Below are 27,517 nucleotides of genomic sequence, written 5' to 3'. Positions count from 1 at the left end.
TGACACGACGGAAGGACGCCGGGTTTTCTCGGGAATGGGACCTCTAATGCTACGTCAGCATATGTGAAAAGGGCTGCTGAATTTGCTGATTGCTTTAGTAGCAAGCTGGGAGGTTTAGGCGACGATTCAGTTGTTGCCCCACGTCATATGATTTACCGAACCCTCTAACTAGATCTACCCACAACTAGTGACCACAACGAGGAGGTACGATACGCATCTCAGAAACTAAACTTCATATAACAGTGACGAGAATGAGCGTTTCGAAAGAAAACCACTCACGAACGAAGGCACTTAATTTACTATAAGCACTGTGGTGCATCTCGATGATGACTGGAATGATACGGGAAGATTGCGGCTTCGAGTCTGGTCTCAATTCTCGGAGCACTGTTAGGTTTACGTGGCATTACATTTACGAGTGGTATTCACTAATCTTTACCTCCTGGGTTGCGCCTTATTAATAAATGCCGCAACTGTATGACGTAGCAATCAAAGCTTGAAGTGAACTATCTCACAGAAGCCCTACACTTTTTTTAATTAACGATGCACTACAATCTCTGCATGGTGTCGTAGAAGAATGACGATGGTTGTTCTGTCTCATTAGCATTACATCCCGGGCTCTTGCCATGTCACTCCTGGCTCTAATTATTTTTTGTAAAGATTAGCGAACATCTGCTGGTTGTGCCACTAAGCGTCCGACCAAAAAGTCAGCATGATGCAGAGCGCCATTTGTATAGTAAACAGCAACCTTCGTAATCTCATGACGTCATGCGCAGACTGGTGTGGTGACCGCGTCAGTGCACGGCCAGTTTTGCCGACTGTATCGAATAGTGATGCGCTGCTGGGGAAGACGGCGTTCCTGAATTTCATTTGAACACTGCACACTGACAGTGATGCTGACCACTCGATGAACGCCACGTGAACGTCACTTTGAACGTTCAGTGAACGTTGCGTGAACGTTGCGTGAACGCCACATGGACATTATGTTCAGTGTTTGAGGTGAAACACGCAAGCAGGATATCGCCATTAAAATACGCGCGTTCACAGCGCTCTCCAAAGAACATTAAAAGGCAACGCCAGAGAGAGTTATTTGTAGCGATGCCTTGAGTCCTTAAAGTGGCTGAATATAACAACCTATAATATTTTACGGTCAATCGTGCCCATCATTACCTGCAGGCAGTTGTAAGACACGCTAGACGATGAAAGCTGATTTCTGACGCAGTCTCATACCTGCGTCATAAGGTTATTTTTATGATGCAGTGTCTATTTATAATTATCCACATAATGTGATGCGTTCTTAGACTGGCTGCGCATAGCAATTTGGAAAGCAAAACGCGCAACTGTTACTTTTTCAGCCTCCTTCTTCCCACGTGCAGCTAAGGATTGGAACGGCCTTCCCCAGCACATCGTCGACATCACCTGTCCTTCATCATTTGCAAACAATCTAAACAACATTTTTTGTTCATGATCACTAATGGCATTGTTTTGTGCCTTTTTCTGCTAATCCCACCCCTTATGTAATACCCCGCGAGGGGTCTTTAAGGTAATAAAATGAAAATGAAATGAAAATGAAAAGCTGAATACTGAGCTAATCAATGATTCTGCAGCGCCCGTGTTGTCCTCTCTTCCTGAGGATCTGCACAATGTATCAGGCGCGAAAATGTTTTTGTTCTCTCTACCGTTTATGGCTGATCAAAATAAGATATCTCAGTAGTGTCCGTTTCATTTTTACCTCTATTATTAACATTATGATTTGCCAAGCGCACTATTACGAGCGACGCTTAGTCTTTTTCGCCCTTCGGTAATACAAACGTTAACTACTCCACCGAAAGTTTCAAGATTTTTTATTGACAGAAATGAGTTACATAAATTAGTGGTTTGGTAAGTTGGTACACAAAGAGGCCTAAAAGCGAACCTACCAGGGGGACTTGCTATTACAAATGTGCCTAATACAAATACAAAAACCGGCAGAAATGCAGCGTCATAATTGTGTTACAATCCATCAACAACGATGAACATTTGAGACAGCAACGATAACTCACTCATATCAATCCGACAAGTTTTCCGACAGTATCAAAGTAACAGAAAAAAATAATTCGTAGGAAAATCTAATCACCTTGTGTGTTGGCAATGCGACAGCGTTGGAAGCTGTTGATGCCTTCGCCGGAAGTGACGTCATTTTCGGTCTGGTGAGGTCACTTCCGGAACTCCAGCCAATCGGAATAGATCTGGTGGCGTCACTTCTCTTCAGCCAATGGGTTCATTTTATGAAAGACCCCTTAATTTCCCGATGAGGTTTTCAATGTCATCGCATTGTATACATGTGAGAGAGTACTTTCCTGGTGAGGAAAATAATAGCAAGCCTTTGGTGTTTCGGCATCTTCGGCAATTGACATTTAATTCTAGCTCTCCGCTTAAGTTCTTCTGTTAGCTTTCAAGGGTGGCCCCGAAGCGCATCATACGCGGAGAACAGACGTTAACCCCAAGGTCGTAAACTCTGAGGACTCCTATATACGGACACGCAGAAAATCCCCACGCGCCCTACTTTGTAAAGAAGGCGTTAAAAATAAAAAGAAGTCTGTTCTATTTTTGAGAGCATTTCCGGCGTCCCGTGTGCTCATTATAAATATCGCGCGAATGCACGCGCAAGCGGGCAGCTGTGTTTGGATTGAGTTCCATTTGAATAGCGTGGGGAGCACTTCTCCAGACACAATTTATGCCTGCGTTGTGCCCGGGGAATTCGAACCCAGACAGCAGCCTGTGCGTCTAGAGAAGGCAGCTAGAGTTCGCGTCGTAATAAGAGGTGTCTATACTGTGGAATAACTCGGCGCATTGACGCGGACTTAAGCACGTTGTGGCCATACTGAGCCCACTGACCGCCACATCTCCATTTCGGCTATATAGAATCTCCGGGGGGAAAGACAAAAAATGGAATTTGCTAAATTGAGTACACGCTCTGGTTTTCAAAGACCCCTTTTTTTTCTACTTCCTGAATCCTGCATATTAAGGAATTTGCTGCATATACTGTGGCTGGAACTGTATCTGCATAATAGACGAAATGACACCGGTACGAAAGGAACACACGCATTAATAGCACCAGACACAATGCGAGCCTGTATGTTCTCGATGTGTTTGCCCCTTTCTTTGTGCCGGTGCCATTTCGTGAAATAATGCACCGACTTGACGAATAAGTTTTCTTTTAAAAATTGTTGGAGACCGTTTAGACCGATAGCCCTCCGCTGCCGCTAGAGCGACGGCCGCTTCTTCGGCCTCGACTATCGTACAATCTTGTAGTGATGCGCTGGGGATCTCGCGTAGGTTCGAATCAATCACCGTTGCTACCGCGTTGCTGTTGCTCTGCCCCGCTGCTCTGGCGTATGTGGCTGCGTCCACGTATACCGTCGTTTCTTGGGTACCTTACAGACTTACAAACGGCGTGCCGCAACTACCTACGCAGCAGAATAGCGCACGGAGCGCTCCGCATACTCCGCGCCGGAGACCACATAAGACAACGACAACCAAACGAAGTACCAATTAGGCATACGATAGTATGGACGCTGGGACACACGGGAGTGGCAGGGAACCAAGAGGCGGACAGGATAGCTCGAGGGTACACTTATTACCGAGCATCCAACGTAGGCGACCTCGAGGCGACCGAACCTGTATCCCAAGACTATTCGGCGATACTCGATTACTACAAGGGCTGCAGAAAGCGGTATCCACCACCGCACAACTCCCTTAGCAAAGAACGACTCTGTCGCGTGCAGGCAGCTACAAACGGGCTCGTACCCGAACCTAAACGTACTCAGCAAAACTTATCTTACACAATACAATGACAAATGCCCCTGGTGTCACGAAACACCCACGCTGTATCACATAACGTGGGCATGCCACAAGATAGAGGTGGTACCCGTTATATCAAACCCGAGTGCGGAGCAATGGGAGGGAGTGCTCTCCAGTGATCGCCGGGTCGACCAAGAAGGTCTGATTCGGCGAGCACAACTGGCAGCAGCATCCAGCGGAGCCCTGGACTGAGGGCAACCGACCGTTCTGCAAGAAGATGGACGAAGCCATCTGAAGACCACAGATCACTCACTCACTCACTCACTCACTCACTCACTCACTCACTCACTCACTCACTCACTCACTCACTCACTCACTCACTCACTCACTCACTCACTCACTCACTCACTCACTCACTCACTCACTCACTCACTCACTCACTCACTCACTCACTCACTCACTCACTCACTCACTCACTCACTCACTCACTCACTCACTCACCCTTTTAAAAAGTAACCGTTCAACAGGCGTTGAATAGACAGAAAGATTACAATGGTGGACATATTTCTCCGATTTGTTTTATAATTCGAATAAAATTCGGCGAGAGTTCTGCTGAAGTTTGAATGAATGCTACTATAGGCATTTTATGCCAGTGAATTACTGCTTAACGTTAACCTAACAAAAGCCGAGAACATTTAAAAATGGCATTTTATCAGGAAAAGGAAGACTCTAAAAAAATATTTCTCAGCGATACAAACTTTGCCTTTGTTTGACGGCTGAGCATCCCTACCAAAGGCAATGACTGACGCTGAGTAGGAGAAAGTTCCGCACAATTTGCCGCTCACTGGGTTCTTCTTTGAATTTTCTTGTCGAGAATTATGTGACTGCGTCCCATGCGTAGCTTGCAGCAGATTTTACGTGTCCAACTACATGCGCTATTTGTCCGTATGGTGTGTAAGCGAGTTGAAAGTCTTGACCATGTTTTGAATGCCCCTACGTGCTGCACACAAGACTGGTGGACACACCGCACACAGCACATGTCTAAACCGAGGGTTTTTTTTTTTTCGCAAAGGTTCCAGGTGGACATCTAGTCATCTGTCTCGTGTCCTTTTCTGCCCGTATACGTCTTAAACTTACCGCGATACAGCGCATGAGCTGCCAGGTAGAACGGCATTATTCTACCTACGGATCGTTTCGAGGTAACCCGAACCAATATAGGTTTTAAATGCGTAAGCAAATCATTTCGTGTAGACATATACGGCGAGCTGTCATTTCTGGGAGACTAATTTGTTCGAAGCATTGTTTTATCCAGTCTTTAGAAGTTACAGAATACTTTGTATTGCCGCATCATTTCTGATGACGCTGAAAATTTCTTGCGCGGAAAGTTAGAGCCTTCAAATTTATTTTACCGCAATATAACCTTCAGAACAAGAGAGTAAAATGCGTCCAGAAGACGAAATCAACGTCGTTTAGTCAGCTCGTGGTGCAGGAACGGTTAATGTGGCCTGAAGGCGTGAGGAGTACTTGAACCTACCATCTGCGTGCCGACAAAAAATACACTCTACACACCAATACGCTTTTACGAGAGTAAAAAAAGGAGTAATATCTCAAAAGGGAGTGCGCTAGAGCACAGTTTACTCCTTTTTGTTTAGAGTGTAGGAGTAGATAGTAACTGCACACTCCATAAAAAAAACGTCGTTTTTTCATGATACAGAGCATTAAAAAGTGTGGTCTCCCAGAGGAAGGACGCACGAACTTTGACTACGGAGACGGGAAGCCAGGGCAAGGTCGCAGCTATAGACTATAGACTAGCTATAGACTAGCTATAGACTATAGACTAGCTATAGAAAGCTCTGCCATCCGAGGCTCGAATCACGAGCTGCCGCTTCCGCTTCCACACTCTACCAGCTGCCCCCATAGCCAATACTGTCTATCTATCTAGTGCCGTTTTGCAACGGACGGTGGCGAATGGTGCACATAAACTTGTCCGCATGCGAGTTTGCCAGGAATTTTTACAAACTGTTTAGATTAGGCACAAACGATGATCGCAACTGGATGCACCTTAGGTGGTCCTCTAGTAGCCCAAGTTATGTGCAACCTGATGTATATTTCTTTAATCTAGCTTAATTTCTTGCACTGCGTTACAGCTTTCATTTCTGTGGGCGCGAGTTGATGACGATTAGTAACTTCCTTTGCAGGCCAAAATGAGCGATCCAGAGAGGAAATCTCCGTTAAACTTCGAAGACCTTTGACGAACAGATATGAGATGTTGAAAACAGCGATCAGTGAGTCGTATCTTGTGAGCAATGCAACGCACGAAAGGTGAAGACGTTTTGAAGAAAGCTTTACTTTTGTTTACTTTATGATGGCGATGCCCGTTAATGAGCAGCATCAACATCTGAGTCTGATTAAGTTGCGAAGAGCAAGTGAAGTGGTTTGTTCCAGTTGTTGTCTGACAGCTATCGAAGTAGATGAAGAGGTCAAGCTCAAGAACTTTACATCACGGTGTTCCGACAGGCACATTTTTTAGAAATGCCCTCCACTGCGCGATAATTCCTGTCAAAACTGATGAGAGGTGATGAAAGACCGTTAAGAAAACGAATCGGTAGCTTCTGGAACAAGTTATGTCTGATAAATATCGCATAACTGAAAACATCATTTCAGGTGAGACAAGCAATAAAGGAGCAATTAGTCATTAGCACCCACCCAAGCTCAGCCGTACAGCTACAAAGAAAACTTGCACAGCTTCCACAAAAGCTTCTTAGTTTAAAACTTCTTCCTGGTCCGGGGTTCGAACCGATATCACCGCCTCACAGGGGTAGTCGCTCTACCAACTGAGCTAATCGGGGCGGCTAGCATATGGTAAGCCCAGAGCGAATGTATCCACAACTCAAAGCAGCGACGGTGTTGGTCCATTGTTTAGGGGGAGCCCATCAAGGTGGAGTAGACAAGGTGGAGTAGGACAGTGGAAAACACCGAGTACTGAATAGCTCGCAGCATCTTGTAACATGCCACTTCGCCCAACAGCTGAAAAGTTAGCCAAGCGCTTTTTCACCTACGCCCCCTAATTATTTACTCTTTTCCCTCGTAATCCTCGCAAGCTGTGTTGCTGGCAACAGCGCCATTTCTCCTACTTGTCGATCCTGCAGTGAGTAGTGCTTGTATGCGTCTACTAAAACAAAATGCACGCACGCTGCATTATGCGCATGGTGTACATAATGATGATACAAAGCGTGGGTCATGCGACGATGAAAAGCATGATATGCGTTCGCATGCGGCCCTAGTTTATCAAGAAGCGAATAGTTCTTGACATTTTTACTTTTTTGTGCTATTATTTAAGCCAATTCGCACCTAAGCCAGCGGACAGTAGCTGCTGCAGATCATACTGTAAACCTTATAGATGTTGGTCTTTTTCTCTTTCACTATCTACCTCTTCTCCTCTTTTCTTTCCTATGTCGAAGTATGCTTATTCTTCTTTAAAAAAAAACATGCATCATGCATCATGTATCAACCAGCTCGCCTTTCTGTTGAGCCGTCTTTGTCAGCTGTTCGCTCGAAACTTCAACGCATTCCTGAACCTCCTACGCAGTCCCTGCCACCTGTTCTCTTGAAGCTTCAACCTTGACGTACGCATTCCTTCAATGTGGAGCTCTGCACGTGGTTGCACGCGTTTTAATGCACCGGTCCACGCTGCATACATTCGCTGAGGCGCAATGACGCAAGCTGCAGAGTCGAGCTGGTCATGACGCACAAGCGCGCGCTGCCGCTGCGCGAATGTTAGTGGCGCCCTCTAGTTACCACAGGTGAAAGGACAATTTATACCAACGCAGGGCAAGCGCATCATTCTACAATACAGCACCGTGTGTTGTAGAGTAAAACAGCAACTGCACTAACGACAATGTCGTTTGGCTGACGTCACGACGCCTCACGCTCATGCGACGCAATGCACGAGTGAAAGCGAAAGCTGCAAGCTCTGGCTTGCTTTTATTATTATTTTTTGCTGTTTTTCAACGACAGTTTCCACATGTTTCGCTACGTAGTACATGTACAGCCTCTGTACACGGTCGAAGTTGCGCTCGTGGCATGATTTAATGGAGAACGGGCGGTAGGCGACATAGGATGTCGGCGTTCCGCGGCACCGCCCCCTGTACGAACAGCTATCGAGGTATGGGCTTCTTGATTAGCCTGTCCACGCAACTGTCCCTGGTGTTTGCATTCAGTGCACCTTCCCGGAAATTACGTCGTTAAATACCCTCCCACCAGGCTACTGTAGCCTCCGCTTCAATCTGTGCCCATAATATCACTCCGTCAGCAGTGACACGCATTTTTTCCCCTAGGATTACGTGGAAAGCGGACAGTCGCCACAATCACGTAATATCATATAACTCGTATGCTCACACGATTTCCACATATGAAACGTTCGCAGCGTTCACAGTGCCGATAATGTAAAGCGACTGCAGTTTCCCGGGAGATTGTGGTGTATTAAGATCACAGGGGTGGACAGTGCGCGTAAGGAGGCACCGAATTTAAGCTTAGCTGCGTCATTCTGTTCAGTGGAAGTTATTTAAATTTCCTTACTTACGTTCATACGAAGCGGTACAAAAACAAAAAAAACTTGGTACCTCTTGGTGTCTCCGACAACATTGCGTACAGTATTGTAGCCATTCGTATACATATACTATACGCCAAACAAGGAGGTGCCCGTAATGAACCTTTGAGAGAACATGCATGGTCCTTCAAATCGTCTTCCAGCACCAGTCTGGCACTGTATCGCATTTTATGCAGCTGCAAGCCATCTTTCAATGATGCAGCTGTTGTGTGCAGACACCAGGACTCGCAAAAGCGTGAAATTTTAAAGCGTTCGTGACTCGTTGGGGGCACCTACTTTGCGACTGTCCTCGGTTTGAGCGTGAGCGTGGCCTCCTGGCAGCAACGCTTCTCCGCTTGGATCCTCGTCCCCTTACGGAAGCCAAGATTCTGGATCCTTGGACTAAACCTTCACAGCAGCGGACAGCTGCGAAGGCGTTTTTGAAGTTCTTAAAGGAATCACGGTTGAGCTCAAGGTTATAAACTTTCAGTGTGTGCCCTGTGTACTCTATTAGTAATGACCCACGGACACGCGAGAAACTGGTCTCCCATTCCTATATCCCTTTTATTTCTCTCTCTCTCTCTCTCTCTCTTGTACCCCTTTGCCACCGCGGTGGCTGAGTGGTTATGGCGCTCGGCTGCTGGCCCGAAAGACGCGGGTTGGATCCCGGCCGCGGCAGTCCAATTTCGATGGAGGCGAAATTCTAGAGGCCCGTGTGTTGTGCGATGTCAGTGCACGTTAAAGAACCCCAAGCAGTCGAAATGTCCGGAGCCCTTCACTACGGCGTCTCTCATAGCCTGAGTCGCTTTGGGACGTTAAACCCCTATAAAACCAAACCAAATCTTGTACCCCTTCACACGTGTATGGTAGCATACTGGGTGCCACCTATATTTACTCTCCCAGCCTTACCGTTCGTCTTTCTCTCTCTATTGAGCGCTGTTCAATATTTTGTAGAAAAACATACCAATCACCCCAATGACGTATTTATTTTCGCAATTCGTATGTCTAGGCGCCTGTTAAACTTCGGCATAATAATAATTAATAATAATTAGTTTTGAGGGAAAGGAAATTGCGCAGTATCTGTCTCATATATCGTTGGACACCTGAACCGCGCCGTAAGGGAAGGGATAAAGGAGGGAGTTAAAGAAGAGAGGAAGAATGAGGTGCCGTAGTGGAGGGCTCCGGAATAATTTCGACCACCTGGGGATCTTTAACGTGCACTGACATCGCACAGCACACGGGCGCCTTAGCGTTTTGCCTCCATAAAAACGCAGCCGCCGCGGTCGTGTTCGAACCCGGGAACTCCGGATGAGTAGCCGAGCGCCCTAACCACTGAGCCACCACGGCGGGTAAACTTCGGCAGCAATGCGCGTCTGGCATTTTGCAGCTCCGTTAGAAAGCGACAACGTTTCAGTTCTCACCTCCTTTTCCCCGTACACATACGTATACAGCGACACGGCTACAGGTGAGCAGTACTTTCAAGGATCATGCGACGCAGAGCTGGACAGCTGTATATCTGCGCACGTGGAGAGGCAGAAAAAGAGAGGCGCCTGTTAAACTTCGGCATAATAATAATTAATAATAATTAGTTTTGAGGGAAAGGAAATTGCGCAGTATCTGTCTCATATATCGTTGGACACCTGAACCGCGCCGTAAGGGAAGGGATAAAGGAGGGAGTTAAAGAAGAGAGGAAGAATGAGGTGCCGTAGTGGAGGGCTCCGGAATAATTTCGACCACCTGGGGATCTTTAACGTGCACTGACATCGCACAGCACACGGGCGCCTTAGCGTTTTGCCTCCATAAAAACGCAGCCGCCGCGGTCGTGTTCGAACCCGGGAACTCCGGATGAGTAGCCGAGCGCCCTAACCACTGAGCCACCACGGCGGGTATACTTCGGCAGCAATGCGCGTCTGGCATTTTGCAGCTCCGTTAGAAAGCGACAACGTTTCAGTTCTCACCTCCTTTTCCCCGTACACATACGTATACAGCGACACGGCTACAGGTGAGCAGTACTTTCAAGGATCATGCGACGCAGAGCTGGACAGCTGTATATCTGCGCACGTGGAGAGGCAGAAAAAGAGAGGCTTCGGACATCGTATCTGCGTGCCTTCCGTCGCAGCATGTGAGCGCGTTCCGTGACTTTTATAGAGCCCGCGGATGTGCAAGCTGCCACTTGCAGAAGCCCTGGCTCGGATACGTGGTTTCAGTCGTGCGATCGCTCTCCTGCGCAGGATACTGAATGACACCGGCGGAGCGGAGGCCGCTCGACGACAGCTGCGATCGACGCCGCCATGACGGCTGCAGACACCAAGGGCGGCGATGACGTCAGCGTCGAAGTAGCCGCGACCGGGCCGCCTGGAGATGGTGAGTTCACGGTCGTACGTCAGGTATTAGCTGCTGCAGTGCGAACTGTTGTATGATATAGAGCGCGGTACTTTCCTGTGCCGCAGAGATGAAGTCACAGTGCTATTTCATTCTTCCTTTCTTCGTAGGTTTGCCTTCGCTGTTGTCAGTTTTTATGATCTTAAACAATAACCGATAGTTTGCCTGACCTTCGGCTGTCCCAACAGTGCAAGCCTCTGTCGAGGCGCCGTATAAGAGGTAATAGACCTGAATAAAAGGATCGGTAAACTATTACACAATGAAAACATTACCGTTTAGACTGCAAAGGGCGGGTACTTGACAAAGGTTACCTACAGCACGGTTCTTTGCTGTCTTAAAATTCACCGATGAATCTATATCGCCCACGAATTGTATTTAAAACGTCTTTCTTTGCACCACGAAGAATTTACAGCTCTCCCTAGTTGGTTGACTTATAACGGCGACGGGCGTCATTGCCTTTCCTTAAATTTTCCAACGGACAAGGCGCCGCGCCGAACGGACGTTGTATGATATACGATTTCTATGCTGCATTTTTATTTTTATTTTCTTTATTTTTACTTTTTATATATTTTTAATTATATCATTATTTATTTTTATATGTGTCTTAATTTTTTTTACTACGCCTGCTTTATGATCAGTATAATATACGATTTCTATGCTGTTGAATACTGTTCCACTCAGAGTAGCATTCAATTTTTAGCCTGGTATTTTTTGCTTACGACGACGACAAGAAAATCTCCTTGGAGGGTAGAGGTATACAGCTTCGGTGTAAAAAAGCGTTCAGTACTGAAGGTGCGCGTGTTTTGTGATTTCATGACGAGTGGCAACACGGTCTAGTATGAGACGGCTGAAAAATGAATCGTTAGTTTGCCACAGTTGAGGTGCGTATCATAGGTAAGACTAAATTACTTTCTGTGCACTGTGCTTTAATATTTTTAAATGTAAGTATGCAACTATTCCGCGAAGCGCAGTTTTGGGCCGGCACCTGGCCTTGTAGTGATCTCTGTCAATATCGAGAGAAATGCAGCTATAATATACTCGCGAGGTCAGTGAACCCTGTGCACCTGGACAGCGCAGAGCCGTGATAAGCTGGACTCGGGGAGTAATGGATATAATGGTCTAGCGCCTTTTTGAATGAGTACGTGCAATGGAGAGGGAAAGAGGATGAAATAGTTTATGACAGGAAAGTGGCCGGTTGCTCGATCTTGCTGATCTACGGAGCAGGAATGGCGGCTTGCACTATTAGCAAAGCAATCGGCCTTGTGACGTGTCATTTCTATGCTTTTTGCGTGCATACCGCGTGTTCAGTGCACCCTGTCACAGCTGCGCTCTGACTTGCTAATTTACAACCAGCACAAGAGAAAAGAAGGGCTATGATGGCTACAGGTGATGGCTATAGATGTATAGGGGATGGTAGTGCGTTTAACGCAAGCTGGGTACTAGTGAATGCATCATATATTAACTAACAGCTTATGAGGACTTTTTGTGGATCTAGCCCACGCAGGCTTAGTAAAATGGTTCAGGCGCAAAGGGGAACCCAACTCAGGGGCACACGTGCTCGTATACTGTGTCCTTCAATTTGTGGTCTTATTTGGTGTAGTGCAGTCACGGAACAAAGCTTTTTGACGAGTGAAATAAAACATGCAACACGGAAATAGGATAAACAAGGACAAATAAGGCATTTTAACAAACTAGGACGAAGAAGTAAGACCAGGGAAGAAGGGGCGATTTTTTTCGCACTTTATGTAATAGCTGGCTGTCGTCCCAGTTCTCGATTAGTAGGGCATAAATAGCAAGTGACGTGTGCAGCATGCACTGTTACGGCCTCTAGCCATCAAGTCCTAACGATGGCGGTGGGGAGGGTGTTTCGAGCTGTGCCGCTCAAGCAAGGTTTGTGGCATCGCGGCAGGCTGCTACCGATGCTGGCAGAGAGAAAGGTAACAGTGCAGAAATAAATGCGTGGAAACAGGGGCGACAGTGTCAAGCGTTCTGGGACATCGCAGCCACTCCGTTCCAGGAAAACCAGCAGTGCCAGCTGTATACTTGCATCAGCTGCGCTGTCGTATAGGCACATATGGTGCTACGCATTGCAGCAGTTGTAATGCAGGGTTGGGGCCCTGCGTTCGAGCGACACAAATGCGGCCGTGTTACCAGACCCCTGGTGCGTAAAGATCATGCGCGTGTTGTGTTTTGCGGACAGTGAAACAAACGGTGCTCTTCAGAGCCGCGTTTGTTGGTACTAGTATGCAGGACAAATTAAACCGGAGCACTACAGTAGCTAATGTCACCGACGACATTTCTGAAGCTCTCCAAGCATCTCCATCTGGTGTTTGTGACATGTGTCAAGTCGATCGCGCCAATCCGTCACCAGAATTTACCGTCACTGTCAATGTGGAGGGCAAACAAAACACCATGGAGGTGGACACAGCAGCGAGTGAATCTGTCTTTTCAAGAAAGTGTGCTCAAGAACTCTTGCCTAAAACGCCAGTCTAGCCACCGGCGGTGCCTCTGCATAGCTATTCTGGCGAGCTGACACAAGTTGAGGGGAAGGCTGATGTCAGTGTGTTCAGTTTCTTGACAGGAAAGTTGTCCCACCATATCACCTTAGTGAAAATGATTCAGCAAGCCTCCTTGCTTACAAATGAATTCGAGCGCTGGGCATGGATGGACCTCTCAAGTGTGCATGCGGCTGTACATAGTCAATTCCAGTGTGGAAACTCACGTTCAAGACTTTTCCGCAGTGTTTGCAAATGGCATTGGCCCTTCCAAGAGCCGTAGAGCCACCATTCATATTTCACAGAATCCTGTATACCCAGGTTCTTCAAGCTCCGTCCGCAATGATTTGCCCTCCAACATGGCGTTCCTCAGGGACTGGAGCGGCTCGATAATAGAAGAACGTATCCATCGGGCAAGCGCAGGTTACCTCTCCTGTTTCGTAGGGAACATACGAGCAAACAGCAGATAAGACAGCGGGGCTGTCCATTGACGCATGTTCAGCACATACAGGAACGCAGCAACAGGTGACAGAACTAGTACACTCTGGCTATTGTTACCAGACCCGATAGGTCAACACACGCAGCGGGCATGCCTGATCTCGACCATGTACTATCGGCAGGACATGTAAATTGACCAAAAAAACGTTTTTACTGAAGTTGCAATGCTGTATACCTTAAATAATACTGTAGCCTGAAAATGACGAGAGCGACAAACGCAGTCTACAATGCTTAGCATCTACCGACAGTGTAAACCATTACTGCTAGGGCACATTTCAAGAAATAAAATTTTAAGTTTGCTTCGTGGTCCATTTACGTTTTATGCCAATAGTAGAATGACAATAACAGCGCGATGTGCGGACGTATACATGCTCCAGCCGCCGGAGAACGCCTGGAAGAGGGATCAGAAACCGACAGCGTATTGTGCATGATAGCAGAAAGATGCAGGGTTAATCGTTTTCACTACCATAATTTATCTCGCCTTCAAGAGCCTCAATCGGGTAGTAAAGTGGAGGAATAAAAAATTGGCCGGTCGTGCCATAAAAAAAATACGCTCGAGGAAAAAGCGAATAAGAGTAAATGGACGACAAAAAGAATCACTAAAATGAAACTAAATAATTGGGTACACATACGCATTGAATTAAGGACTTATCTACTGCCCGAGAGTGTTGAAGGTGAAGGAATATGTCAGCTTAAGCTTACGGTGACGTGTTTATTGTTGAGCCCGTCGAGAGCCGCATTTATTGGGATCACTTATTTGGTGAAATATTGAACTCACAAATGGATGGTTTTGCCTCTCTATTAGGCAGACAAAAATTCTTTTTGATTTTTCCTCCGCCAAGGCACGACCGGATGCAACAAAAATCTACAAATCCTCGCTGGACATTCATGCTCCGTGACCTCCAACTTCCCGTCGCCTCACCGTCCAAGTGACTATCCAGTTACGCTCAGAGCCCAGCTTAACAAAGCGCCGTACAACGAATATGGCTGTCCATAAGGCACTCTCATAAACCTCGATAGGGGTTCGGACTTAAATGCTCATGACTGCAGCAACTTAAATGTTCATGACTACAGCAAGACTATGACACGGAGAGAAAGCCTTTGAGCCTTGCACAAAAAGATTTTATTGATTCACCAGAACGTTTTTGCGGGAGAAATAGTTAACAGCTGCGAAATTTGATAATAATAGAATGAATAAGAAAAGAGAAGCTGCATATGAGTCTCCACGCAACACTTGAACGCAGGTTCCTAAGTGTTCAAGGTTTGTTGTGCAATCGCTGCCTTTACTGTTTAGAGAGCGCCTGAAGTATATGGCAGACCAGCAGAGTGGAGCACAGGCTGGGTTGAAATTTAAATGTGCCTGGTTTGCAAACGATCAGTGAGTTTTTTTTATTTCGTTTAACTAAGTTTTTAGCACTTTCCTGCTCGAATGAGCTCCTGGTATTTAAGCGTAGTTAGCAGTACTTCGCTCATTCTCTGCCTCCACAGTTTAGGCTGCTGCTTAAGCGACCTTTGTCTGGTTACATGAATTGACTCGCATCTCCCTAAACCTTTGTTAATCACTGAGTACTAGTGACACAGAAGAATCTGCAGTCCGTCTATTCTTGACGTGAGTACCACGGACGTCACTAGCTCGAACTCTGATCACTAGCAAGGTGGGGACCACGTTATGCCGGCTAATATTCCTGCACTATATTGGTGACAACTCGAGCCTACTTCCACTATGTGAGCAAAGGTCAATGTACAGTGCCGCATCCGTGCGGAAAACGTCTGTCACTGTCTGAACGAAGAGTCCGTGACACTTTTCCTGTAAGTTGAACGAGTCGCCCATGAGCTAGTCCTGCAGAGGCTCCAGCGCGAGTTCAAATCAAGTTCCTCCGTGCGAGTGAGAGAGACAAAACACATTTAGCTGCACCAATCCAGGCATCTATTGTTGTCAGTCCTGCCCAGTGTGTGTTCTGGCTCTTTTCGAGAAGAAGCATCCGCAGTGAGAGAAGGTGGCCAGTTTTATCGCATAGTCGGCGCTTTTCATGAGGCCATTTTCGGCACTATGTTGTTTGCGGGATAGTGTTTAAGGTGCTGTGGGAAAATTGTGGCGCTTGTGGATTACAAAACACACGCAACGGGAGAAGCGGTTAACATAGACGCGACTGTACACTTATGCCTCAAGTGTACTATACCGTCTAGTTCATATCAATCACTTCTCCTGTCCCGTATGCTTTGTAATCGTCAAGCGCAACTTTTTCTAACAGCGTTGTCATGCCGACTAGCCCACCAGAGTGCTTTACTTTTCAGAGCGAAAAAGGTGCTTGAGGAAAAAAAATAGCAAAAATGGAATCTTTCTTTAGCAGCGATGATTAAAAATGTCATTTTGTACAAACGCACGTTAGCCTGCGCTTTAAGCGTATAGTGTGGGTGGTGAGTATGGATTGTGCACGTTCGCATTGATTGTATTATTTCACTGCTGCAAAAACTACAGTGTGAATACAAGTGAAAAGTGTGCACACGGTAGGTTGTATGTCATTCACGCGTTGTGCTTTCACTTTTCTTGTTTTATTTTTTATTTTACGCCTTTTTGCTTTTTATTTAGTTCTTATGTGTCATCATTCAATTAAAACGGTTCCTGTACGCATTGTGCCGTCTAGGTACCGAAGTAGTTGGTTATTTTTGGCGTAATCAACATGTTCATTGTTCATGACTAAAAATAACACTGGCTGCTCTTTTGGCTTGAGCACCTCCCGGCAGAAATATACAGGCCAAGGGGTTTGCTTCTGATGCCTACAGCGTACCACTTTTCTCATCCTCAGCGACCGCAATAGCTCGAAAGGGGAAGACCCTCGCGTCCTCAATCATCCCAAGCTTTGTACTGCCAGATGTACTAGGGAGCCCCGCTAAACCGCTCAGAAGCAAACACCTTGGGCTGTGCAAATAGCGTTTCGAGTTATTCTAGGGCCACCGGGAGGCGATACTCATTCGATAGAAACTATAAGCTGGACAGTAAGAAGCTTTCCACTGCTCCCATCCTGTCACCTCACCTTCCCTTCCCGGAAGATCATCTCCTCTTTTTCTCCGTTATTAGCCTCGCCCCCCTCTTTCCCTCGACAAGGATTGTGCATCCTCGTCTTAGGCTATAGCGAACAAAGGGCACTCGTTAGGAAAGCGCCAATAGTGACCAACAGGCAGTCCTCTAGGTGGTAGCCACTTAATGCTTGTTCCTCCCCCTGGGGTGGTGCGGCGCATGCGCAGCAGCCACAGGCGAGCCCACCAAGGAGCCCAAGTGCGGCGGAAGCGGAGGCGACAAGCGCGAGTATGTGCGTAGGCGCAGCAGCGTCCAGCAGCTGGCGCATGCGGCGTGGCGGGAGGCGGCCGGCATCTCGGCCGCCCTGGCCACGGGGCTCTCCATCAGCGTCGGAGGACTGCTCATCGGACTCGTCGAGGTGCGTTGGACTGAATCTATACTTCCTTATCAATCATCTTTCAGGCAACAGATGGTTGCAGTACTAATTTCCCATTTAACATTAAAAATTAAAAAAAAACATTGCAGACGGCTTAGCTTGGCTAAGCGACGAATATTGTGCAGTAGCACTCGACCCGATTGTGTATTACGGTGAAGATCAAGTCAGGGTCATGTAATGACACGTCAAAACATGAAAAGACATGTCAATGTCAAGGTCAAAGGTCAGGTCATGGGTAATATCAAGGTCAAATGTCAAGTATGTCATAATAACTGTGATATGACACGGTGTGACTTGGTCATTCTCGACTATACATTCGTAGATATTTGGGAGTCCTCATACCACTCCTTCCACAGTGAAGCTGCAGTCAATTGATGCACCTCTGCACTGCGATGGCAGGTGCTGCCATCTGTGGGGCTTGAGAGACCCGTGCTGCTCCTCCCAAGCAACCTCTCGCGACAAATCACTACTTTAACTGCCACCTGCCATGTATGGTGGTCTGTTTTTTCGTGCAATCCGGTGAGCAGGTTGGGATGACGCCGCAAGGTCGTGCGATCTATAGGTGGCCAACCTACGTTGCTTCTCTGGGGATACTCGTTGTGTGTTAGAGACTCCAGGGACCATGTACGCTCGAAATCCGTAAAGTACGGCTAGTAGTGCTACTGCACTAAAACATTCCCATATGCTTTCCTCCTCTGTTTCAGTGACCGTCGGAATTTGCTCGTGAGGCAAGAGAAGGATGGCAGCTAATTGAAACCCTACGTGGTGTGTTTCGTCCCTCATACTTAATCGCACACTGCAGGAGCTACAGAATTCGAACTGCTCGGTCAAAGTGAAGGACCTGGCACATGCAAACCGCCGCGCATTTGTGCGTCTTCATGATACTTTCACTCTGCCCTGGCTTCTGGTGCCCCCGAGTGAAGCCTGTAGTTTAACAGGTGCAGACCCGTTGCAGCATATGTATAAGTACAATGCCCATGACGCTCGCGTAGTCACACAGCCGCACACTGGGCTACGCCTTATTCTCTGGTTAGATGATAAGCTAGCGGTTGCGCTCTGGTCTTTCATGACGCAAGCAAACCGGCTGACAGCAGCATTCTGTTTTCAGCGTCGCAGCAACAGACGCTCTGACATAACAGACGCCGAGGAAGGGGGCGAGGGATTGGAAGGAATTATAGTCGGATACAACTCAAGAACGAAGCGGATTTTCCCCGTCAAAGGACCCCCTTCCAGCCAATGGTGTCGGCCGATTCTCATGAGCCTGCTAGCGTGACAATGCAGGGAGGGACCCTCCCCCATGGAGGGACGGAATTATCCCCCGTGTAGGGAGTGGCAGATGAAAGGGGATAGTCCCGTCCCTCCATGAGGGGTGGGGGGTAGGGGGGGGGGGGGTGGTGAGGTCCCTCCTTGCATTGTCACGCTTGCAGGCTCATGAGAATCGGCCGACACCATTGGCTGGAAGGGGGTCCTTTGTCGGGGAAAATCCGCTTCGTTCTTGAGTTGTATCCGACTATAGTGCAGGAAAAGAGCGTGAAGAGCGTTTCAGGCCCGCATTTTGATCATGGGGTGAAAAACGTGAATCAATGAATCAAACGAAGCGAACGAGAGGGTGTTCAATAGTGTTCGCCACTCCCTTGCTTTATATTATACGTTTGAAGAGTAAATCTACAAATCGTTTTAGACAAAACCAATCAACCTGACGTGTTGGGCGTCTCCGAAACCTTTGTGACAGAAGGACTGCGTACCAAAGATGTAGAGCAATATGAAGGGCTTGCTGGAGGCGCCAAGCAGGTCACAGCCAAGGTACCGCAGAGTCTCGCAATGTCTCGACCAAAAAAGAGCACATGTTTCGCCTGCTCCGCCTTCAGCAGCAGCTATACATCGAGAATACCGCGCTCTGATGATCTCAAGGCTCAAGGAGAGCAACGATAACTTCGAAAACCTAGGGGTCGAACGTTCGATTCTCGGCTCGTACCAGTGCTTCATGACTTTCATGACTTGATTAGCTGTGGTGAACAGGCAGATTCCAGGAGATGCTGGAGGCGAGAACTTGGCCAGCGTGGCTGCCAGCGGTCACATATATGGTTCATATGGATACAAGCAGGTGTCATAAAGAGGCCCTCGCATCTCCATCCTTTTCCCATTCTCATTCGCCTATTCCAGGCTGGAGGTCTGGCCGATGGATTCGTCCACATCAGCGCTAACATCATCATCATCATCATCATCATCATCCATGTTACGTTCACCTCACAACAAGGGCATCTACCACTGACCTCCAATTAGCGCTGTCCGGAGCCAACTGCGGCAATCCTAACTCTGAAAATTTCCCAGCTTCCTGTGCCCACCTGAATTTACGTCCTACTGTATTTTTCTGCCATTGGAATCCAGCCTGTCATACTAACGGACCATCCTCAATCAGCCCTCCACATTACACGTCCTGCTCACATACATTTCCACAATATGCGTATACAAATGCGCCGTCGTGGCGCACAGGCTATCTCGAACCCGGGCTCCATTTGGCAGCGTGTCTGAGTCTTCGGGCTGAGGAAAGACTGAAGCTTGAAGTTAAAACAAGCGGGTTTAATGGCACTTTTGCGAAACTTATTTACGTAAAGAACAAAGAGCAAAGAGTAAAAAATTAAGGGTTGATGTGTCTAGCAACTGGATGAGCCTTGTCGCCAGGGCCCAGAGCGTCCTTTCTCACTCAGCACCCTAACGTTCCGCCCCTTCATCAGGCGGTGGCCAATCCAACACGAGGCACATTTCTCCAAGATTGGAACCTCTTAAAGCTGCACAGCACTGTAGCAAGCGGCGTCACTCGATGCAGAGCCGACCCGTGGGAACGGGCGAGGAGAAATTTCAAGTCCGCTGCTATTTCGTACAATGCAGCAACAGTGGCGCAAGCGACTCCGTGTCCCCGAAAACACAGGTGGTCCTTGCGGCGCCGCGGCCTCAATTGCGGCGAGCTCTCTGCGGTCGGGCCGGCTCCTGACGGAAAAGGCTAATTACTTGATGGCGCCGTCCTTTTAATCCCTGTCCTCTGTCCGTCGTCGGTCGCTGTCCTCAAGCGTCCTTCACCGGGAAGCAGTCAGAAGGAACGTCATTCCCACCGAGCGAAGCGTGAGAAAATTCCGCAGGCTCTTTCTCAGCGAGGCCCCCTTTTTTTGGGGGGGGGGGTGGGGGGGTGGGGGGGGGGGGTGTCGTCGGTTGGTCAAATGTCGTGCCGCGAGCTGAGTCATGACAACGCCTTGTTTCCAACCTGGGCTTTTCGAGCAACTCATGGCACTCACGGGCATCATGGATCCACCCCTTACGTCGAACTGGGAGTTTATGGCTAAGAAGTTTCCGGCTACTACTACTACTACTACTACTACTACTACTAAGCCGTCGCGGTGGCTGAGTGGTTACGGCGCTCGGCTGCTGGCCCGAAAGACGCGGGTTCGATCCCGGCCGCGACGGTCGAATTTCGATGGAGGCTAAATTCTAGAGGCCCGTGTGCTTTGCGATGTCAGTGCACGTTAAAGAACCCCAGGTGGTCCAAATTTCCAGAGCCCTTCACTACGGCGTCCCTCATAGCCTGAGTCGCTTTGGGACGTTAAACCCTCCATAAAACATAAACCATACTACTACTGCTGCTACTACTACTACTACTACTACTACTACTACTACTACTACTACTACTACTACTGCTGCTGCTGCTGCTCAAAAAGGCACATGGTGCCCGTGCCCGCAGGTGATCCCCCCGGTGGCGGTGTCCGGGTTGCGGTGCGTCTGCTCGGTGCTCTACCTGCTGCCGGTGATCGCACTGTGGCGGCCCCAGCTGCTCGCGGAGAAAGGTCACCGACTGGGGCTGGCCGCCGTCTCCGTGGTGCTGGCCTTGCGAGCGCTCACCTTCACGCTGGGCAGCTCCGCACTGCCCCTGGCCGAGTTCTCGCTCCTCATCAACACGATGCCCGTGTTCGCCGCCATCTTCGGTGTGTACACACAGCGCCAACTTCGCCCTCATGTGTTGGCCTCGGCTTTCGCTGCTGCATGATTGGCACGAATTGAGAAATTCGGCGTAGATTACCTTAATGGGCCATCAGCGGGAAATGAAACGCTATCAGGATAGAAAAAACGCGAACACATAAGCAGAAAAATATTAGGTGCTGCAGAACAAAAACAGACTAGGTTCATTAACACTTCCACGTAACGGCCTTCGCGCCACTGAAATAAATATGAAGCGCACTAGTATCCATTCTCTTTCAGAGTAAACCTTTTCGTTTTGCTGTTTCCATTTTCGTTGTCTTGATTGTGTTTTATTTGACGCTGACTGCACGCAAAAATTTCAAAATCCTTGAAAATTCTGGCTGATCTTGAAAATGAACGACTTTATGTGAACAATATGAACACGTGTCCTGAAGCACCAATTAATAAATTAAACATATTTTAATGATTGGCCAATTGCTGGCGACTTTGTAGTGGCAATTGCATTCTTAGCAACCACGCCTCCGTGCCACCCCGCCGCCAAAATGCCCCTATCCGCGCTGTTCCCCGTAGAATTCTTCAGAAAAGAGCTGTCATATATAAAAAAAATAAAAATATAACTGTGAGCGCCTTGTTTATTTCACCACAGTGCCTCACTGCTGTCAAATCGCACATCACGTATTTACAACTAACCGGGCTGCTGTGACAGCAGCTTGGCTAATTGTCTAAAGCTGCTATCTCTTTGGGACTCTTGGTCACCTTGATGACTAGGACCTTCTAGTTTGCTATGCACAAATGTCGGATGATTAGCTCGCACAATGGAGACTGTAGAGCAGCGCCTGTGCTACAAGCCGTTACAAAGGTTTGTCCTTCTCCTGGTGACGTCAGAACTCCCTATCTTAGTCGTCACAGCGAAAACGACTACTTGAAAATAACAGTACGGTAAGCCGTCAACCGCCTGCCCAATATTATCGCTGTGTGTGTGCTGATTCGGGTATCGCATGCAGTACAGACCTCGCACAGCCGCGCAACCCTCCACACACAAAACAAGCGGTCGTGCTGTTGCTATCGTTCAGAAGACACAGTCTAAATAGAAAGGAGTGAAAAAGGGAGTAAGCTGCCCTCTAGCACACTCCCTTTTATAAAAGAGAGGACAGCTTACTCCATTTTTACTCCCATACAGACGTATTTTTTTTTAAATGCATTAATCAGCTTCCGGCGCGGCTTCTTTTCGAAATGGGTCTTAATTAAAGTAGTCACTTTACTGCTAGTAGAGTGTCAATCACGAAACGATACGTTAAGATGAAAACGTTTATAAGCAAGCATCCTATAGTGTTACTTTATGGAAAAATTCACGCTAAGACGACCGCACTTTTCCGAAAAGATGGCAAGGGATTTAAGCACCAATCTGTTTTTTTTATATATACGAGATAACTCACTGTGCTAATACCATTCCAACAAAACCATAAGCACAGATTTACTAACGCAAATGATTCGTTTGGGTGCACGCCAATTTGATTTATCGATGAGAAAACAGACAATGTTGGGTGGTTCTAACAGAGGTCATTCAACGGCTCCGTGGGTGGAAAAATATTATGCTTACAAATTTTTGTGCGTGTGTGCTCTTTCTTGTTCGGGGATACAAGGCTTCTCCTTGCTTCCTAGGGATGGTCAAGACAGCAGAGGAAATAGGAAGCAAGGAAAATAATTCCTTTATAATAAAGTCATTATTATCCCCTTTTTGTTTTAACCATTCCCAGTTAGCGATCAAAATGCTGGCTTATTTTCGCTATTAAAACAATAATGCATTTCACATCCGCCTGATAGCGGCCATATACGACTACGAGGCAAACGGATGGATATATATTTTTCAACGCCATGACAGTAAAGAGTCGTCGTACGTGGTCCGGGCATCGGGTCCGGGGGAGAGAAGGAAATAAATCTCGCTGCCAGTAGGATTCGGTGGAATACATTCTCCGCCTGTCTGCGCGTGCTATCAGCGGAATTTGCAGCCTCTGTCAACAGTTCCAAAGACGCAATGGTTGCCAAGAGGCCGGGCAGTCAGTATCGCGTATTCCCAACGCTCCAAATCGCTGGACGGTTATAAGAACTCTCGTCCTCATTCTTTCAGAGCGTTGGAGTGTCATGGTGTGCCGTAGCGCCCCCCCCCCCCCCCCCCCCGCCCCCTTCCGACTTTACGACTCAGCATCTACACCGGCGAACTGGAAACGTCTGGGCAAAACTGTGCCTTATTTTTTTAGTGCTGCAAGTCAAGGCTTTGCACGCTCTAAGACAGTGGGCTAAAATCGCCGCAGAGTTCTTTAGGGACTAACTGCGTTGTTACAATCATCGCTCCATCATGCAAACAAATCAGCAAAGCGGCATCAGCCGTAGCTACCCTCCCCGCGTAATATCCGCATGTCGCATGGACTAAGGGGTGCATTTAGTCCCGTTTTAACAAGTTCGACTCGGAGAGTGCAATACTTGTAGTCTTTTTCAAAGCTCCCACGAGACACAGCCGAATGCATCGTCAGCCAGGATTGCATCACATTTTTTTTTCTCTACCTCCGCCTCAGCTAGCAGTGTTCAGTGAGATCTTCAGTTTTCAGTGAGCAGTGTTCAAAGCCGCATCCGCTTCGAGCACCACGACGCGAAACTGATCGACGCCCCTCGGCTTCGTTGACGATTCGCAGGCTGCGCCATCCTGGAGGAGCGGTGCGGGCCCCGCGAGATGGTGGCCGGCCTTCTGGTGCTGTGTGGCGTGGTGGTGGCATTCCTCCCCTCGCTGCTGCTGGCGTCCGACGTCGGGGCCTCCATATCGGGCATCGTCATCACGCTCTCCTGCGCCCTCTTCCAGGCCATGGCGTTCGTCATACTGCGGCGCCTCTCCTGCCAGGCAAGCACTGTACACATTTGATCTGATCACGCCACGCAAGAATGATAATGATAACAGCATCGAGGAGTGCGAGAAAGAGCCCAACACCAAAAGATGCCAAGCCACCTCATCCCGGAGAGTTGGCGTACGCTTCGAGTACCCGGCCCTACGTAAATTAATTTAATTCTGTTGAACCTAACGTCAGTGCATTTGAGGCCGCCACGCGTTTTGTGCTCGTATTACCGGGAAGTCTCGTTGCACATTTAAATCCGTTGTCTACGTCTTTGACCACTGGCCCGCCTGTACGTCGTTGCTCGCTGTACGATGGGCGGCCAGGGAAAGAGTGTACGGCTGGAAGAGCAAGTGGCCCACACCTCCCATCTACCAGGTCACGACATCTCTGGTGCGACTTGTAATGCATGTGTGAGAGCAAGAGCGACTCTGAGGCGATGCCGTATACCTTTCAGTTGCTGCCATGATATTTGCCACAGTGCCTACATTTTGATATGTTTGATTGGAATTGCAGAGAAGTATTTGATGTGTTCTGTACAAATGGTTCAGTGCTGGGCGAATATAGCTTCGTCCTCTCTGCTGAATAAAGAACGCTACAGTCAGAAAGCGCAAAAGAAAAATGGCGGCTTCAAAAAATACAACGCCTTTCCTTATAGTTGTTTTGATGTGACAGGTTTGTCCTTGTAGAGCTCCTTCCTACGGTCGGAGCTCTCAGGTTTCTGGTCAGCATTAAGGCGCAGGGTAGAGAAGCAGAGGTGAGGTAGACAAGACGACAAGAAGGCTGCGCTTCCGAACCGCAGAAAACCGCTGCATTAAGTATAGAGCAGAGTTAGCTGGCACCCCACTAGAATGTGTCCTGGCGTACCACAAGCAATGGCGAACGGAAAGAAAGCGTGGGACAAGAGCTACCTCTACACTGAATTTCGTTCACAAATGCAACACTGGCAGTTATTGTTAGTCTATAACCGAAACGCTGGCACTTAAGCGCGTAGTCGACGTAACACGCCATCGGTGAGGTGGCTTGAGTAGGCGCCTGACAGGCCACGGCCACGGCTGGCAGGTGGCGTGAAAATACGTGAAGAGCTCCGCTCAAATTTCGCATTAGCGACCACCATAATCGTCTGTCCATTATTTATCCTTCCTTGTGGTGCGGTACAAATACGTTCGACTGACGTCTTCAATCCGCGTCTCGCGGTCGCAGGTATCACCCATCACGGTGTCCTTCTGGACGTCGGTGGCCACCGTGGTCCTGTGCATTCCTCCGGCGGGAGCGATGGGACAACTACGACATCTGGACACCGTCCCCATGGACCTGGCCTTCACGGCGGGCGCTGGCTTAACGGCACTGCTGACGGCGCTCCTACCGGCCATCGCCTGCACCCTGGCCGAGGCAGGACGCGTGGCCATCGCCACTACGTCCAGCGTGGTCTTTTCCTTCGCACTCCAGGCCGCGGTGCAGCTCAAGGCGCCCACACCGTGGGCTGTGGTCGGAGCGGGGTTCATAGTCGCGGCCGTCGTGTGCTCGAACCTCAAGTGGGTCCCCTCCTTAGACATCCTAGAGAAGTTGAAACTGAAGGGAAGCGGCGAGAAAGACAAAGAGCCACTGTTCGTGGACTACGGTACGGTATCGTCAACGCCCGCCACCAAGTCGCCCTGACGATAAACTCGCCACGCTGTCGTCGCCTGCTTTAGCTGTAGACCCTAAGCTACCTCAGCATATGTCTTTGGCTGAACTAAGGCGTCAACAACAGGTGTGCTGGTGTAAAACCGAAGATGTCCAAGAAGTGTGTTCGGCCACGCTGAAGCTTTGCCGGTTGTACCTGGTGTTTAGAACCAAAGATTCCCGAGATATCCTCATCTGTAACCAACTGAGCTTGTGAAGGGAGAGAGAGAATATAACGAACCGCAGTATTACCTTTGGTACATCGAATGGATGTACTGTGCCCTTGGTGACTGTGCATTGCGCGTACAGGCGGGTGAAATGACGCCTTGTCAGTAAGATGTGAGTGCGGGCACTGGGAGCATACATGCTGCTCTGGTCTCTTGAAGAAATGTGCCAGTCCCTGGTGCGGATAAAAGCCGCAACCAAGTAACCGGTGATATACATCGAAGAAATGAACAGTTTTCAAACATGGACTTCGTGTAGGAGAGATAATTAAAGGGACACTGAGGTCAATTCAATCCAATTAATGTTCACACCAGAAACATTATCTGGCTCTTTCTGGCTATGTTGATGTTTGTCCGGCAGCAACAGACGCATTTATCAGCGAGAAAATTGGATTTAAAATTTTTCCTGCTAGTCGCTTCAAATTCACCATGTCCGCACCGGAAAAGATGGGTTGGAAGCGTTTTGCAGCAGGAAGTTTTAGAATAGGGGGACCATATCGATTACGGTATAGGGGAATTGAGGGGCGCCAGGGCGCATGCGCAGAACAATAACGGTCCCCCCCCCCCCCCCCCCAGGGAGGGTGGGTGGTTACTGTCCTGCGCCTGCGCACTGGAGTCAAGCTATTCCCCTATCCCCGTGATCGATAGCGCACCCTATCCTAAGACTCGCTATTGCGGCGTTGCGTGGCCTCTGGGATCCGCGTAAAAACGATGCTGACGAATGCATTCTACTTGTGATATCAGCCGGTGATGGTGACACCTGTATTTTTCTTTTTGTTTTGCCTTTTCTAGCTTATAAAAATCAACGTTTCAGACGAGAATGGTCTCTGTGATTAGAACACGGTACTCTATCGATAAAGGCCAACTTCTATTTGTCCTCAGTGTCCCTTTAAGGACGCCGCAAGTGACGGAAAAGGTGTGCGCGTGCTCTCGAATGCAGATCGTTGCAGCAGACAGACCTTCAGTTCTGTCCTTGGTGATGATACGACAGCGCGCCGAGCTTGTGATTTTCTTCGGACAAAACGTTGTTGCTGTCGTTGCTGAAGTAATTTTTGCAGTTAAAACGACCACTGTGACATGCGCAAATTATCTGACTCGTGATATGCTGGCAATACGGCGAATTAAAGAGATTTCACGTGTCATGTTCAACCGTAATTGAAACCATGCTATACTGACGTGAACATGCATGCGTTCGATGTTAAGTGCGATAACCTGCCCACGTGTGATATGGTATGGTACATTACGGTATGTTACTGTGCGGTACAGTGCGGTACGGTATGAGGGGGTTAACGTCCCAAACTGTCATGGGCTATGGGAGACGTCGTATTGGATGGCTCTGGAATAATTTAGATGTGGGAATCGGGGCAAAGCCCCAGGACGAAGTGGGTCGCATCGCGTATGTCCCTTTGTACTCTTCTTTAGCGCCAGTTAACATGCTTTCAATCACGGATTTTTTTTACAGAATCCGCGACAACTCTTTCCGCGGTGAACAAAACTACAGTTGTTTTTTTCTGTCTACACTGTTATATTTTAGTGTCAAATATACCACCAAACTAATGCTCGCGAGAACAAAAGGGGA

At 48.2% G+C, this 27,517-nt stretch overlaps 1 protein-coding gene across 4 annotated transcripts in view; it reads left to right on the top strand.

The window, feature by feature from the left end:
• LOC144121068 (solute carrier family 35 member G1-like) overlaps positions 1-27,080 on the top strand; it is a 57,081-nt gene extending 30,001 nt beyond the window's left edge. Inside the window, exons 2-6 of one of the 4 annotated variants that reach the window (XM_077654002.1) lie at positions 10,600-10,732; positions 16,990-17,180; positions 20,932-21,172; positions 23,858-24,060; positions 25,253-27,080. In XM_077654002.1, the coding sequence (XP_077510128.1) occupies positions 10,660-10,732; positions 16,990-17,180; positions 20,932-21,172; positions 23,858-24,060; positions 25,253-25,708 (1,164 nt within the window). In that variant the 5' untranslated portion in view covers positions 10,600-10,659 and the 3' untranslated portion in view covers positions 25,709-27,080. The remainder of the gene's footprint in view (positions 1-10,599; positions 10,733-16,989; positions 17,181-20,931; positions 21,173-23,857; positions 24,061-25,252) is intronic. The other 3 variants (XM_077654005.1, XM_077654004.1, XM_077654003.1) reach the window with 3 other exon arrangements.
• The last annotated feature ends 437 nt before the right edge of the window (positions 27,081-27,517 follow it).

The sequence above is a fragment of the Amblyomma americanum genome, chromosome 2 (genome assembly GCF_052857255.1).
Source record: "Amblyomma americanum isolate KBUSLIRL-KWMA chromosome 2, ASM5285725v1, whole genome shotgun sequence".
NCBI classification, from domain to species: Eukaryota; Metazoa; Arthropoda; class Arachnida; order Ixodida; family Ixodidae; genus Amblyomma; species Amblyomma americanum.
The sequence above is the reverse complement of the archived record's forward strand: the minus strand, read 5'-3'. Positions and strand labels throughout refer to the sequence as shown.